Source organism: Phyllostomus hastatus, unplaced genomic scaffold (assembly GCF_019186645.2).
Source record: "Phyllostomus hastatus isolate PE091 unplaced genomic scaffold, TTU_PhHast_1.1 phas_scaffold_216, whole genome shotgun sequence".
In the NCBI taxonomy this organism is placed as follows: domain Eukaryota; kingdom Metazoa; phylum Chordata; class Mammalia; order Chiroptera; family Phyllostomidae; genus Phyllostomus; species Phyllostomus hastatus.
The window spans coordinates 22,144,373-22,160,145 of record NW_025334018.1 but is presented as its reverse complement, the minus strand read 5'-3'; the positions used below and the strand labels follow the sequence as shown (position 1 = coordinate 22,160,145).

The 15,773-nt window shown below is 62.2% G+C and overlaps 1 protein-coding gene across 3 annotated transcripts in view; it reads right to left on the bottom strand.

Moving 5' to 3' along the window:
- DPYD (dihydropyrimidine dehydrogenase) overlaps positions 1-15,773 on the bottom strand; it is a 461,487-nt gene that overhangs the window by 44,164 nt on the left and 401,550 nt on the right. For all 3 annotated transcript variants that reach the window (XM_045816671.1, XM_045816673.1, XM_045816672.1), the window contains one exon: positions 8,276-8,455. In XM_045816671.1, the coding sequence (XP_045672627.1) occupies positions 8,276-8,455 (180 nt within the window). The remainder of the gene's footprint in view (positions 1-8,275; positions 8,456-15,773) is intronic.

Genomic DNA, 15,773 nt, shown 5'->3' with positions numbered 1-15,773 from the left:
TTCCAGGCAAGCTCCCCGCATCCTGGTGGGGACCCCTGGTCACACAGACTGGTGTCCCAGCCCGTGAGCTCCACGGGAGTGCGGTTACTCAGTGAGCACTCTTCCGTGTCTGGGTTCTTTCCCTCAGTGCAGTGTTTCTGAAATCCCCTGTTTCTAACTTCATGGAGACCTGTTTTTAGTTCTCCCGGGTCGATACCTGGGAGTGGGACTGTGGGTTCTCACAAAAAAGTGCAGAAGAACTCTTTGAAGTGGCTGTAACGTTTTATTCTCCCATCAGCCAAGGACAAGAGTTCTAGTCGCTCCAAGTTCTTGCCAACATTTAACACTGTCAGTCCTTTTAATTTTAGCCAGCAGAGTGGGTGTCAGGTGGCACCTCACTGTGGTGTTCTGCTGCACTTCTAATGTTAACTGAGAACTTTTCTGGGTTTCTTCTTGGCCAGGTTTGTCAGTTCTTACCTAGGGGTGTCCTCCTCATGAAAGATCATCCCTGACCTCTGACCAGGCCGTGTAAACTATGGTGATGTGCAGGGCACCGCGTGGTGGACATAAGTTGGTGATGACCAAACAAAAAGAAAACCACCTACCAACACGTTTCCCTGACCCACGCCTGCTCCCCTCTCTCGGGGTTTCCCAGGAGGGGCAGAGAGAACCACCAGCAACGCGGCGTCCAGGAGGGGGTGGTCAGAGTCTCGCTGAGTCCGTTAAGGGGAGGTCTGCTCCAGTCGGGCGCCGGAGGGCACCGGGAGACTGCGGCCAGGAGGGGGCGACAGCGCACCCGCCCTGTGCCTCTGCCTCTGCCTCGCGTCCCTTGCTCAGCGGCCTCACTTGGCAAGGGCTGCCCTTCGGGGCTCGACCTCCCGCCGACCTGGTCGATGCAGCCCCCGCAGCCCAGGGAGATTGCCCTCGAAGCTCATGCGAATCAAGCGCATCTCTTACTGATGGATTCAGAGTGCAAAGACAAACAGCCGCCCACATTTATTTGGTTAAGGCTGAGTACATTTGCCCAGCACAGAGCCTGTCCTTCCCTGCAACTCCTTCCCACGGCCGAGCGCTCCGCACGGCCTCCCACAGACGCACGATTTGAGGCGAGGATATCGGCAGCGGCCTGGAACCCGCCTCCCCCGCACTTGACTTTCAGCTCATCACAGCTCCCAGGCGTTTGCCTGAGGCAGCCCCCGACATGCCGGAGTGTCGCTGAGCAAACACCGGTGAGGCCTGTCTGAGGCGGCGTGCGTCTCTGCTGAACACGTTTCAGCTTTCCTAGCATCCACACCGGAGGACTTTAATTCACCCACGGACACTTGCGCAACGATGGTTAATGCAGGTGAGAAGTGAGAACTCGGAGAAGTGGGGGGGTTGCGCGGAGAGGGGCTCAGCCTCCACGAGCCAGCGCCGGCCACGCTCCGCCCCATCTGTGCAGGCAGCCTGGGGGGGCCCTGCTGCTCCCGGCCGCCTCCCGCGTTGGCCACGAACCCGCTGGCTCGCTCTGCACGCCCTCGGAGACGGAGAAGGGGGAGGTGGCACCTGCTGCTGTCCCCGCGCCCTGGCTCCCCGACGAGGTCAGCTCCAGCCCCCGGTCGGCCCCTGGTCGGCCCCCGCCCGGCTGCGCGGTTTCAGTGGGTGGGGCTGGGCTGCCATCCCCTGTGGGGGCAGCTGGCAACTCCGCACTGCCGGAGCGCTTCGCCCATGGTGACGGAGGGCTCGCCAACGGCCGGGGCGGAGCCCCACGGCTGCTGCGCGCCTGGTGCGGGAAGGGCCCCGGGCGGGGCTGCTGGGGGCCGAGTCCCCTGGAACGCGGAGCAGACGGGGTGCAGGGCCCGGATTGGGGCCTCTGGAGGGAGCACGAAACGGGGAGGTGACAGCATGGAGAGCGGAACTGGCTCCGTGGGTCGGCGCTACAGGGGACACGTCCCCCGAACCTCCCAGGGCGCCAGCGCCCGCCCAGGCTGCTGCGCAGGGGTCACGAGCCCTGCAGCCCGGAGGCCCCAAAACAGTCGCGGCCTGTGGGGTGTCAGATACCGCACCTGTGATACACGGTGAGTCGGGTCCGCTTCCTGATCTCACATGGTGGCCATTTGCCTTTTTCCCTCAGCTCTGACATCAGGACAGGTCGGCCCAGCGCGCAAGAATACCATTTGAGCATCCGCAGACCCCTCACGCGACTGAACCGACTCTGACCTCTCTAACGACCGGAAAAGCACGGTGTCTTTCATCCCACACCCCCTGCATGCAAATGAGCAGATGGGCTCACACCGAAATGTGACGGAGACACCTGTCTCCTCAGGGAGACTCTCAGGGCGCCGCTCAGGGTCCCCGAGAGGCCCTCCGCCTGTCCCCACAAGGTCAGGGGCAGGAGCAGCGCTAACGGGCTCACGCTGAGCGGCGCAGGCCCGGCGGAGCTCCCAGGGGGGAGGGCAGGGGGTGAGTGCGAGGCTGGTGCGGGATGCCCACCGCGCCTGGCGTGCTGTGGTGACGGTTTCCTGACGCCCCCTCGGCCCCCACCCAGAACAGGAAGCGGCTCCCGTCTCCTCCCCCAGCTTACAAGTAACAGCAGGATTAACGCGGGTAGATTATGCGGAAGATGAAAAGCACTTTTATACAAGTTCTAGGCAGATAATCACTATCAATAAGGTGCATTTCGATTAAAGCAGTGTGTTTGGTGAAGTACGAGGCATCACCATGAACTACGGACTTTCACGGAAGTGACAGGGAGATGGTGACATTTGTGCTCGTCCGTCAGACGCCCGTTCTCCGTCCGAGTGAGTGAGGGGACATGAGGCTGCGCCGTGTTCACGGCAGGTGGGAGACCGGCCGGCCAGGGAGAGGGCCGTGCGGTTCGCCCGCTGAGCTCCCTCCCTCCACCCCCGGGAGCCGAAAGGCCACCCGTGCAGCCTCCTGCTGTCCCGTGCCCACGCGGGCCTCGCTGACGGGCCGTGCCCCTCGGCTGGGCCTGGCTTGGAGTGGGCACCCTCTTCTGCACGTGCTCCCCGCGCGCCCCAGCACCGACCGACCCGGGCTGCTCTGCGGAGTGAAGCCACTTCCCCCAAGACGGGGAGACCACGCGGGGAAGCTTACAGAGAGCCTGAGTGGTGACGGGCGATGCAAACCCTCTTCCCGTGGCCTGGGGGCCCCCCCGGCAGTGTCCCCCCCCACTGCTGCGTGTTCAATTCCGACGCAGCCCACCCCCGCCCCTCCCCACCCCCCACTTTTAGAGCCAGTGACAGACGGCTCACACCAGCTGCCTGCCCAAACCCCAAATCAACAAATTCATCTTCCTTCCACCTGGTTGAGACGCCTTCCTGGTGAAACCGAGTGCTTCACGTGACAAAAATGCTCACCGTCGACCCGACCACGTGGAACTAAACAAGGAAGATCATGTTACGTCAACAGGAAACCAAGAAAAAGGGAAATGCGGTGTGTACGGTCAGCGGGAAAATCCACGCGGAAGGGGAGGAAATCAACTCGGAGAGCGTCTCAAAGGCTGACCTTTACCCCACCGTTACCCGTGTACGTCGGACACAGACGCATCACATACGCTTGTCACCCGTCTGTCCGTCTGTCTGTCTGGGACACAGATACATCACATACCCTAGTCACCCTGTCTGTCTGTCTGTCTGGGACACAGATACATCACATACCCTAGTCACCCCTGTCCATCTGTCTGTCTACCATCTGTCAGAATGAGTCACACAACGACCGCCCCAGACCGCAGGCCTGCCATGCGCTACCCACTGCGCAGGTGTGAGTTCTGATCCTCACGAAGTGCCTGGAACTGGGCATCACTGTCCCAACTGGCCACTGCAGGAACCGAGGACTGAGGGTTCATGTGGCTGGCTCACGGTCGCCCCGAAGTCAGACCCTGACCCACTGTCCTCCAAACCCCACTCCCTCCCCCCTGGGGACCATCACACGTGAACTTGGTCATCGAGATGCGCCAGGAAGATGCGCCAGGTCCGGTTTCCCCGTCAGGACGCACGGAGCCTGGCCTTGCGAGCTGCTGCATGGGCACCGCGACGGTTCTCCTGACTTTCACCGGAACGGAAGCTTTTTACCTGCGCCCAGGTCACGCTCACGTGTTAATGCCGCTGGCGTGTATTTCATCATGCTTTAATACCTCCTGAAAGTCATTCGGCACATTTCCTGTTTTCTTCTGAACTGACTGCTCTTCTTGAAAGGCCTGGCTGGAATTTTAGTTATATATAAATTGGCTTTCTGTCTCCCTCCTGCATTAGGACAGCAGCACGGTGTGTGCGACGGAAAACGCTCTGACCTGCAGCGTGTGCGAGGTGCTGGAGAATGCAGGTGTGAGTGAGGGTGCTCTCTGCTCCCAAGGTGCTGAGCGTGAGCTCGCTGCCGGGCAGGGAGACGCAGCCGGGAGAGAACTCGGGGCCCGCGGGGCGGCCGTACGGAGAAGGGCTCCTGCGGAGCAGGAGCAGGAGGGACCCGTTTCCCCGCAGGGACGGGAAGAGGGTGACAGATGGGCTTCCCAGAGGGACACGAGGGCCCGATCGACAGATTCATGCAGCGGCTCGGCCGCTGGCTCGTCACTCCTCCGTGGGGACGCTGTGTCAGGCCCAGGCACACAGGTGTGCCCGGGGTCCGCAGGTAGTTTACACTCTGGGTCCAGGTTGCCAAGCAATGAAGAGCAAAGGCCGTTCCCCTGCCTCCTGCCCTCTGTCCATCTCATTTTACCGAACTAGATTCAGACACAGAAAGTGTGGCTTGAAGTTCAAGGTCATTGTCTTCTTTTCACATCCTCTTCGTTTCTGAGGTAACGGGAAAAGGAAGGACGGGAGAGGCCTGGCGACCACTGGGTTTTGCCACCGCCACCTGGCTGTTCCTTACGACACATTCGTCTCTTCACCTGTTCGCCTGTTCGAGCAGCAGTTACTCAGCCCGCACTGTGTCAGGGAGGGGCCAGGGACCTGGGACGGGAAGCCGAGGAGGGGAAGTGAGCTCACCGTCTCGCCGAGGAAGCAAGTAGAAGTTCAGATGCTGTGTGTGTGCTACCTCTGCAACGGAGACCGGGGAAGAGCAGAAACGTCCACGCAGCTCCCACGGTGGCTGCCCCGGGGTGCGTCCCCATCGGCAGGGCGGCGGCTGCGGACACAGGGTGTTCCTGTGAGCTGTGAGCTGTGCACTCGAAAGGCACGCGATGTTATTAGCCAGCGTGGCCCCGATGAATTTAATTTTTTAGAAAAGTGGGGAGAAGGAGAAACTAATTCTGGTGCAGGGGTCTGAGAACAACCCAGAGGGAAGGGGGCGCTTGAGAGGGTCTCCTCGGTGACCCGGAAGGACACGCCGGCTGCAGGGCCAGCCCGTGCCCCTGCCCTCGGACCCGGCCCCTGGGGCCTGGGCCCGAGCTGACGCCCTTCCCAGGGCTCCTGCTCGGGGAGGTGCCGGCACCCCGAGCCCAGGAAAGCAAGGCCTTTGCCTCCGTGCCTTCCGACTGTGAAATAATCTCCTCGTCACCCTTATCTGCACACCCGAAAATGCCACACACCAGCACTTTGTTTCCTGGCACCGCCTCGACGCACACTTGTCCCCAGAGGAATTTGTGGGTAAAGGTGCACGGCAGTGAGGTGTTCCTTTCGGGCCCCTTTGCAGCCCGAGCCTGAGGGCCTGGAGAGGTGACGGGGTGGGCGTGCCCCCTCTCACCCGACCCCCCAGCAAGGGGGCAGCGCCAACCCGGGACCGGACACATTCGTCTCCCTGCAGCGAACACGTAGACACCGCCTTCCGAGCAGTAAGGAAGGACCGTACCCAGCCTCCCATCGGGTGGGCCAGGTGTGCTGCCCAGTGAGTCGGTTTCTGTGCGTCTTGGATCTCGGCCCCGTTCACGAGGGATCGTGGGGTGGTGCAGTGGCGACTGCCACAGATTTAGAGAGAGATTCGTCAGCTTGTCCGAGCCGCCTTGCTGGTGGGGCACGAGACGCACCGTGTGCGCCCACCGGCGCGCCCCCGAACCCCGGGGCCAGCACCCACTGACCTTGGTGAGGCAGGGGCTCGCCTACGCCCAGCGGCCTCGGTCCGCGCCAGGGAGAGGCGGGGTTACGGCAGCTGAGCACAAGGTAATGGGGTGTGCTGCTATGGAGACCCCCTCTGTCTGGCGCTGTGCAGAGCCCGCTCCCGGTCCTCGCAGACGCCCGCGTCGCCGACTGTCCTGTGCAGTCTGGACGCGACAGCTTCGGGCCGTGCTTCCTGCCGACCCCTAACCTCCGACCCGATGTTCTCCCACCACTCGCTCTTCCCTCCTTTTGTCCACGTGCATCCTCGGGCCCCTTCGTGGAAACCACGGCGTTGGACGCAAAGTCCTGGCCCTGCTGCCCGTCTGCGGCAGCGGGGTGCCCGGGGGCGGGCCGGGCGTCGGCGGTCCCCGCAGGCGATCCGTCTGCGGTGCGGCACCCCCAGCTCCACGGCAGCCGCTCTGCGCTCAGAGTCACACCTCGCACTCACACACACTCTCGCACACTCAGAACTCACACACACAATCACACACCGATGCACGCTCACACCCCGGCATCCCCAGGAAGCAACAGGTGGGAGGCCGCCTGCTCCCTGCGTCCAGGGCGCTTGGCTCCTCGTCAGCAGTACTAACCGGACGGGGACTGTCACCTCTCGTCCTGGTCCTGGTCCCGGTCCCGCCGGCCGCACAGGGAAGCCAGGAGCGGAGGTCTCGGTGCTGGGGAACGACTCTCTGACCGAAGAACCGCACCCAGCGCGGGAAATCGCACTTACTATTCTGACGGGGGCTCGGCCTCCCAGCATGAGGTCTGCGTCTAGATCCCAGCCACCAGAAAATCGATTTCCACGCCTGCCACCCACACGGGACTCCCCGTCGCTGTCCCCCTTTTCTGGAACGGGCATGCCTGGGGACGGGCGTGCATGCCCTCTGGGGACAGACGGCACCGAGCCACGCCCGCGCGCACGGGGTCCACGCGGGTCCGGGGCGGCACGTCCGCGGAGAGTCGGCGGCGGTCAGAACCACCGAGGCAGAAACTGCGTCCGTGAAACCTTCACACCCGGTAAGTGTCAAGCGACTGGAGAATTGTCGTCAGTCACGAACACCCGCAGGACGCCGAAGGTCACCGGGACAGGCAAGAAGGTCCACTGTCTGGACACCGCAGACTCAGGTTACGGTGACAGGACTGGTGACACTAATCAGGCCGCTTAGGCGCCGTCTCGCTAATGACAACTCTGTAAATACCCATGTCGCCGTCACGGCACTGTCCGGGAGCCCGCCTGGAAGATCTCTCTTCCCCGGCCCTCTGGTTCTCGTGGCCCGACCGCAGCCACACCCGCCGTCCTTCAAGGGGACACTGTTTCCGGCTCTCCGCCAGCACGGGAGCCGCGACGTTCTCCGTCACAGCCGGTCGCACCCGAGTCGTCACAGGACGGGCGCCTGTCCGCGCCCGGGCCCTGCCCTCTGCGGCCGGGTACCCGGGGTTTTTATTTTCCCTTCTTTTCCCCGTGACCTGTTTCCAGTCAAGATTCATTTGAATTATTACATGCTCCCTTAAAGAGTCTTTTTATGCTTGCTCCTCTTTCTTAAAAAGTTAATCATTGACACAGTGACACGCTGAAAAGACCAAGCATCACAATTCTTCCCCCGCCCCTGCCCTGCGGAGCTCAGGGAGCCCCTTCTCACGACTGCGGCCGCCCCCCTCCCCGTCTGGGAGCGCACACAGAGGCAGCCCTGGGCGGCGCGCGCTGAGCACTGTCGGAGGAGGGGCCGCGGGAACCTCTGCCTCGTGCGGGAGGGGAATGCGGTGCCTGTTTCTCGGAAAACAGCGGTTACCGGGGAGAGGGCCGGGCACAGCCTTTGCCACCCAGGATTAACCACACCCACAGGCGGCCACAAAAGGCTCTGATTAGATTTGACTTGTGAAAACGTCATCACACGCCTCAGGGCTCCCATGATTCGATTACCTTGGAAACGGGGAGGGAACGGCACAACCTCCAGAGCTGGTTAAAGGATAAAGAAACCTCCATCCTCCCACCAGGGCGCACACCGGTCCCCACGCCGGGAGGCGAGGATCTGGAGGCCTTTGGCACGCGCACTTTGACCTCGTCCTGTCACATGACCTTCCGTCCCTCCGGCCTCAGGGCTGGGGGCCTACCGTGCAGCTGCAGTCCTGCCCCCTTGGGTGCCACGACCCCATGAGAACTGCAGGGTGCCCCTCAGGGGTGCTGCAGGAGGGGCCCCGACCTGAAACGGAATCCCCAGGCCCAGGCCCAGGCCCGACCCGGGCCAGCCAGCGGCAGGAGCACGTACCTTTCCGGCGAGCTCGGCGATGCGCGGCACGGGCTTCCCCTTCTGGTGGCGCACGGTGGCGGGGCTCTGCCCGTCCCAGTCCCGCAGCTCCTCCACGCTCTTCAGGTACAGCAGCGCCCGGAGCCCCGAGCAGTAGTCCTCGATGACCGTGAGGTCCTGGTTCTGGACCGCGCTGCACACCTGCGGGGGCGACAGCGGCCAGAGGTCACACCTGGAGGTCACTCGCTCGTCCCCCTCTTCGACAAGGCCCCTCTGCGGGCCAGGCTAGGGTTAGGCTGGTGGACAGGTCACCCCTGCGGGCAGGAGTGGGGGCAGGAGGGGCTGTCGGGGGCACAAGGACCCTTCCGGGGACGAGGAACGGACCCGAGCGAGCGGCGGTGACCGCACAGGTGTGGACGTGTGCACTGGAGACCTGTGCAGGTTGTGGCCCGCCAGGCGCACCCGGGAGGGCTGTTCAAAGTCAGGTCCAAACAGCTGGATTTCCCCGAGGGGCTCGCGGTGGCCGGCACAGCGTGGAAACGGACCCTCGAGTGCTCAGTGTCCTCACGGGGAGGGCCGTGCTGCCGGAGCCGGCCCCTGTGTCTGGACAAGGTCCCCGAGTCAGCCCCACTCCCCGGGGCCTCTCGCTGGTTCTCCAGCACCCACGGCGCTCCCAGCTCTCGGCCGCCGCCTCTGGGCCTCGCGCCGGGCCCCCTCCCTCTGCCTTCGGACCTTGGCAGAAGGCCGGGCTGGACGGCCTTCGTTCCGACCCACAGCTGGCCACCAGCCCTGCCTCAGTCTCCCGGGACATGCCGCTTCCTCAAAGCGCCCCCGGGGGCCCAGGGACGGAAGGCTTTCTTTCATTTTAAATATTTTTCTTCAACTACAACTCACACTGCATATTGTTCTGTATCGGTTTCACGTGTAGAGCCAAGTGGTTAAAAAGCCATCTACTTACAGAGTGGCCCCCGCCCCTCACTGCCCTGCAGCCGCTGCTGGCCCCGCACGCGGTTGTCACGCTGGTCCTGACTGTGTCCCCTGTGTGCACGCGGCATCTCCGTGGCCGTCCTGTGCCTGCGGGTCTGGGCTGCCTCAGCTCGCCCCCTTTCTGGCCCCCTTTCTGGCCCAGCTGCCCCACCCCCTCCCCGGCACCACCAGCCTGGTCTCTGTGTCTACGAGTCTGCTTCCACCTTGTTTGCTTGTTCATTCTGCTGGTTAAGGCTTTCTTGTACACGCACACGTTTGACTGACAGCCACCGCATAATTATGTGACGGACACCTCGCTCCCCAAGTAGCCGGAAACGTCGGCGTCTACCGCGATCCACCCATCACCCCCAGGGCCTGGCAGGGCGTTGCCCCTCCGTGGGGGTCTCGGTAAACACACACCGAACGAACGGGTCCTTCCAAAGACATAGCTGCGCTGGACTAACGTAGTCAGAAAAAAGAGACTAAAAAATTCTAGAGGTAAGGAAGACTGAATCTTTTTATCGGGGTCCCTCTGGAAGTAAAAACACACCGTGTATTAGAGTTCGGGTGGCAGGCGGCAGCTGACTGTTTCCGAGGACCCGCTCCGAGCCCGCCGCCCCCGCGGGCCCGCGGGCCCCGGAGACTCGTTACCGCTCCAGCCCTCACTTCAAATCGGGCCCCGCCACGCGGAGCGCACGCAGCACCCCTCCTCATCCGTATTCCGCATCGATCCGAAGACGCGCCCCGTGCACACACCACCAGGCGAAGCTAAACTCATTTCCATCCGATTTTCACGGGCGTTAGTCTTAGCGTCTGGCCACGGCGGCCGATTGAGAAAAATCTCATCCTACGTGAATGAACAAGACGAGGGAACTCCCGGCGACTGGAGGATAGAACAGGCTCCGTGCCACGGTCTCCCTAAGCCTCCTGGGTCTTCCGTCAATAGACACGACTGTACTCGGGGAGCCCCGCACACTCCCTCGCACCCGGCGTGGACGGGCGGGTCCGGGGGGTTCGCTGACCACACCCCCTGCAGCTGTGGAACAGGGAGAGGGGAGGAGGGGGAGGAAGGGCAGAAACCCACGGGCCGAGGTCTGTTCTCGGGGGGAAGGGGCAGCGAGTCTGTGACGTGCGAGTGGGAGCAGGTGGAGCGCGGGGTTCTGGGAACGCGAGCCTACGAGGCGGGCTGAGGGGGGTGTGAAGGACGCTGGGCAGGAGGGTCCCCGACAGCTGCATGGAGACCGATGACACGGGGGCTGGGAGGTGGCCGCTGGCCTGAGCGGTCAGGAGGACGCGGCCCACACGTATGCCCGCCAGCGGGCAGCGGCCCCGGAGGCCGGGCCGAGGAGCGGGCGTCGTGGGCAGCCGGAGATCGGGGCCTGGAAACTGTTCCGAGAAGTCTGGCTCCGGGAAGAGGGAGAGGAGACACCGGGGTGCAGGGAGGAGGCTTTGAGTCTTCTGAAAGGACGGGGCCGCTGTGTTTCAGGGCCACGCGGCCACCCGACGCCCCAGAATGGGGCTCGTGCGGGTCCCGGCCCGGTCAGGCGCGGCTGCACCGCGGGGCAGCGGCAGCAGCTCCGCGTCTCCCTGCCGGGGTCCCACCGTGGGCCAGGGCTCCGTCAGACAGTTTTAGGTGTGTCCTCTCGTTTGGTCCCCACACAGCCCCACGGGCAGGTTGAAGGGTTCGCCCTATGTTCCAGGCCAGGACACCGAGCCACGGAGCAGTTCAGGGACCTGTCCGGGCCACCTGGTTAGGAAGGCGGGGGTGGTCAGAGACATGACCGCCCGGGGACACGTGACTGTGGCACGGAACTCAACGGAGAGAAAAATCTGTTCCAATGTAACTACACTTACCTTTCCCGTCAACTGTTCCATGAACCAAATACATGTTTTCAGAATCACGATCAAATGACCTTCCACCCAAATGCAACCAGCGATCTGAACCACCCACGCGGCTGGGTGGAAACAGCCAATGTTCTCCAATTCCGCGTCCCGTCTCGCTCGCAGAAGCAACAATGAAACAGCAGGAACGGGAAACCTCTCGGTTCCTGTTTGGAAGGGCTCTGGGTTGCAGCCTCGGAGAGAACATTCAATAACCACTAAGTGCAGACAAGAAGGTTTTCCATGAAGCCCACTTATGCTACATTTTAAAAAATCTGTTTCTTCCGGGGAACAATGGGAGCATTCGTTAGGCCTGTTGTAACTTTCTTGGAGTTGATTTTTTTCCCCCAGAACAGTTATAAAAAGCATCATTATCATTTCCTCCACAGGATTTTTTTTTTTTAACTGTATATGTCAACTAATGCTTTACTTAGTCCCCGCAGCTCGAGGTGAAGTTCTATTCATTTGCACCATGTGGTGCGGGCCACTTTCGCCATCACCTTAAAACAGCTCTCCACGAACACACGCCATCAGAGTTTGAAAACCTCCTCACGCCCGGTCCTGGAGGGGACGTTCGTGACCGCTGGGAGAACCGGCCAGGAGTCTGCGAGGAGCCTGGACCCTTCGCAACAACGCATGAGTACCCGAGTGTAACTGCCGTCATCCCTGACTCTTCTCCAGCGGGAAGCTAGCAGAACCACCCATTATCTTACTGCACAAACGGGGCACGGTGCGCAGGGCGGACTCCGCCGCGTGGCGCTGACCTCACCAGAAAGGAGGCTCTGAGCACCCCACCCGCCCACCCACCGTGCACAACCCAGAGGGGCCCGCGGCCGGGAAGGGTGTGGCTTGGCTCGTTCATGCCCTCTCGGGTGGTCTTCAGCCCACGGCATTCATTTCCCACGGAGCCGGGAGCCACGCTGAGCATGTCACGGGGGCGTGAACTTGTAGAGGAGGGAAGCCTGCCGGCTGGGACTGAGCATGGCGGGGACCCCGGAAGCCACCGTCAGACACGGGTCCCCGAGGGGACAGCTGGAGGTATGTTTAACCGCACGGCACACGGCACACCATTTCTCTACCGCCCCGAAGGGAGCAGCTGGATTTTCACTTTCCGAGAAGACTGCGCATTCATTCTCCCGACAGGACTTCTGGTAGTGGGCATGTGGCACCCCGGCGCCTCCTTGTAAGGTTTTAACGCCCATCTCCGTGATCTGAGGGGCCGACTGAAATGCAGGTGCCGACTCCGCAGGTCTGCAGGGAGGCCCGAGACCCTGCACCGCTGACGCGTGTCCCGGGGGTGCCCACGCGGCTGGGCCATGCGAAGAACAGCGCGGCTGCAGGCACCGGCGGGGCGGAATCTCCGCCCAGCCTGAGATCGGTCTGCAAAGTGCATTTCTCCTCGACTTTTACTATTCGGTTCGAGCAGCACTTTCCTGGCCCTTTAAGGCAGCACTGGGTACGAGGAGACGTCACGTCTGAAGAAAACAGGAGAGATTTTCCGACTGAACAGTGATGAGGCGCCAGGCGAACCTGGGGTTCACACCGCCGGGGGCCGGGCTCTGTCCGGGGGACCTGCAGCTCAGGGAGTGGGTCGGCCTGGAGGGGAGCTTCCGCTGCCCGCCCCCGCCCCTGCTCGCCCTCAGAGGCACGCGGCTCCTTTAAAAACCCCCGATGAGTCGCTGCTCTTCCTAAACGGGTGTATTTTACATGACATCTCCTAATTGTTTGTTTAACAGCTCTGATTAGGATTCTTAATAGCGGTTAACATGTTTGCTCGGTATAATCTGTGAGTTCTTTATGGCGCGGGCTGGTTTATCTTCCTTCCCAGCGGGGCGTCAGGTGCCATTACCGGGGTCGCTGCGTCGTTAACTGTTTCCAGGGCGCGAGGACCACCCCCCCCCTCGGCGGGCTGTGTGGAGTCGGGGGGGCCCCTGCACTCACAGCGGGACCAGCCTGTTCGGGGCCGCGCAGGTCGGGTCCCCCGTGCCGCGTGACGGAAGGTGCGCCATTAAGCTCCCACTGTCACCGAATGGTCCCCTCCGGAGGTGTGACACAGTGCCCTGAATTTCTCACCATCGGTGCGGGCACACCCAGCAGAAGGCAGTCTGAAGGCAGTCAGTGCAAGCTCCGGAGAGGTGGCCTGTAGGGGGCGCTACGCCCTTTGCATTATTTCCCGTGAAATGGGATTACCCACATTAATGGTCACTGTCCCACTTACGGTGCTTTTCGTGATAAAAGCATCCTTCACTTACATGACTCAGAATGAGCCTACGAGTTGGGCAGGGGGGAGAACAATTCTCTTGCTTTGAAAATGAGAAGAGCTTGGAGGCAGAGAGCTATTTCTCAGAGTCCGGACGGCGGTTTTCACGCCGTCTCGCGCGGTCTAGCCCAGAGGTGGAGCGGAGGCTCCCCCCGCCCACCCCCCCGAGTCCAGCGGCGGCGGGTTTAAACTGCGTCTCAGCTGCGTGGGAGTGAGCGACTTCCTTCACCTAAAAACGGGACCAGATGCTCAGCGCACAGGAGAGTGAGAGGCAGCATAAGACAATGGGGTGCCTAGTGCTTAGTGAGCTGGACGGGCACCCAAGATAAAGTTCTGTAACTAAATCAGAGCGTGAGTCAGGCAGGATACAACTGCTCCCATCGAATACTCTTTCGGGTCTAATGTAGGACTCGGGTTTTAGTTGACTCACGTGAGGACCCCAAGAAAGTCCGGGTGTGCTCAGAAGCACGCCTGAGACGCAGCTGCTGGGTGATTCAGCCGAGGGGTGGCCGGCTGGGGCTCGCCCTTCAGCCCCGCGAGGCCCCTCTCCCACCTCCGCGTCTGGGGAAAGTGGGCGATGTGCACCTCACGGCCGGGAGGGCTGCGCCGCCGCCGCAGCATTGTGTGGGTGGAAGTGCTGCTGGGACTGTGGAGCTCAGACGGACGGGACGGGAGGAAGCCTCCAGGTCGTCCTCGGAGATGACCCAGGAGTTAAAGTGGCGGGCGCAGGTCCAAATGGGGAGTTCGAGCTGCAAAGGAAAGCCAGCTTCCTCGAAGGAGAAGAGACGGTTCACCAGGAAGCTCAGAAAGAGAATCCAGACTGGACTGCAGACGCTCATCCCAGGGAAAGACCCCGGCAGAGAAGGGTTTTACAAAGCAGAGGCACCACGTGGGGCCGGGGTGTGTTTCTGCGGGACGGAGCAGCGCCCTCCCAAAGGATCCTGGGAACCGTGGCGAGGCCTTTGAACAGGGACCCCGGACTGTTTATTAGGAGCTCAGACAAACCCGCGGTCATAGTCACACCTTCCCATTTCCTGTCACAGAGGCGGACGAGCTACACTCCCGGTGGTAGCTGGGCCCCCAGGACACCAGCAGGTCAAGGGCACGTTCGCAGCACGCGTCCGAAGCTGGCTCACAGCTCCTACAGACTCATCAGCGGAAGGACGTCGGCGCGCCCCCCCATGCACGCACACACGCATGGAGACGACCCTGCAGCGCTCGCTCCCTCGCGAGCCCCAGGGCACCCTCCTGACAGAGCCCTCCTCACGCGCTGGAAGACGCTCCGCTGTTCCGCCAGGGGCGTGGGCCGCGGACGGAGCTCCGACAGAGAGAGGTCGTCCACCCCGGTCTCCGCACGTCCCAGGGGAAGGAGGGAGCGGCCCCATGCTTGCCTTTACGGACCTATCATTCCGACAGAGGGTGAAACTGTCCAAACGGCGAGGCCATCGGCAACGTTTTCCCAGCGCTCTGTAGCCGTCCGAGCAGGCTGGCAGAGGGTCAGGAACGTGTCCAGAGTGGTTCACAGTCGTCAGAGCGGGCGACAAAGGGGGGTTTCCCAGGCCGGCCTTGTTTCGCCGCCGGGGATCACGCGGGCCCCGTGTGCGGCCTCACGCAGGGCGGCCTGGCTCTCCGGGGCCACCTCGCGCTGTCTGCACACGGGCTCCGAGGGGCGGAGCGAGGAGCCGTGGAGTGTGGGGGCCTGAGGGACGCTGGGCCCCAACTCGAGCGGTCGGCGGGCGGCGGGGCCAGGGCAGACCCTGAGCTCAGACCTCCGCTCTCTGCTCTCCACTCCCTGCAATTTCAAAGCCGTAAACTGGGCAAGTCTGACTTAATTAAGTGAGTGCATATTTGTAATTTTCCCAAGCAGGAGCACATTATTGCAACATCATTTCAAATTTGCTTGATGAACAGTGGCAGGCGTCTCCAGATTTTTTTTAACTGCGGGATCTTAATGACTGGATGGGCCGCCGGAAGGTTCACGACTTAAACCAGAAGCCAGGCCGCCGGGGGTCGGATGGAAAAGCGATTTGCAGTCCCATCTGCCCACACCCAGGGGCGAAAAGCAGCTCCCGGAGGCCTGGGACCAGCGATCCCCGCCCGGACTGAGTCCTGTCCAACACCGACAGACGGATGCATAAAACCACAGGGCACTGTCGAAACTGGTGCAAAGTACACGTTGTTAGAGGAAACATCCGGAATAACCACACCCCCCTCTGAATTCCGGGTACCCCCCAGACCCAGCTCGGCTTGGGGGAACTCGTGAATGAGACACCCAGACTGTAATTCGGGAAAGCTGCCGGTGGCAGGCCAGCCCCAGGGGAGGCAGGGCACCTGGGAAGTCGGGTGGAGGGGGTGGCTGTGCAGCCACGGGAAACCGCACGTCTCGGTTGTTCTAACACACTAGTTGCCGTC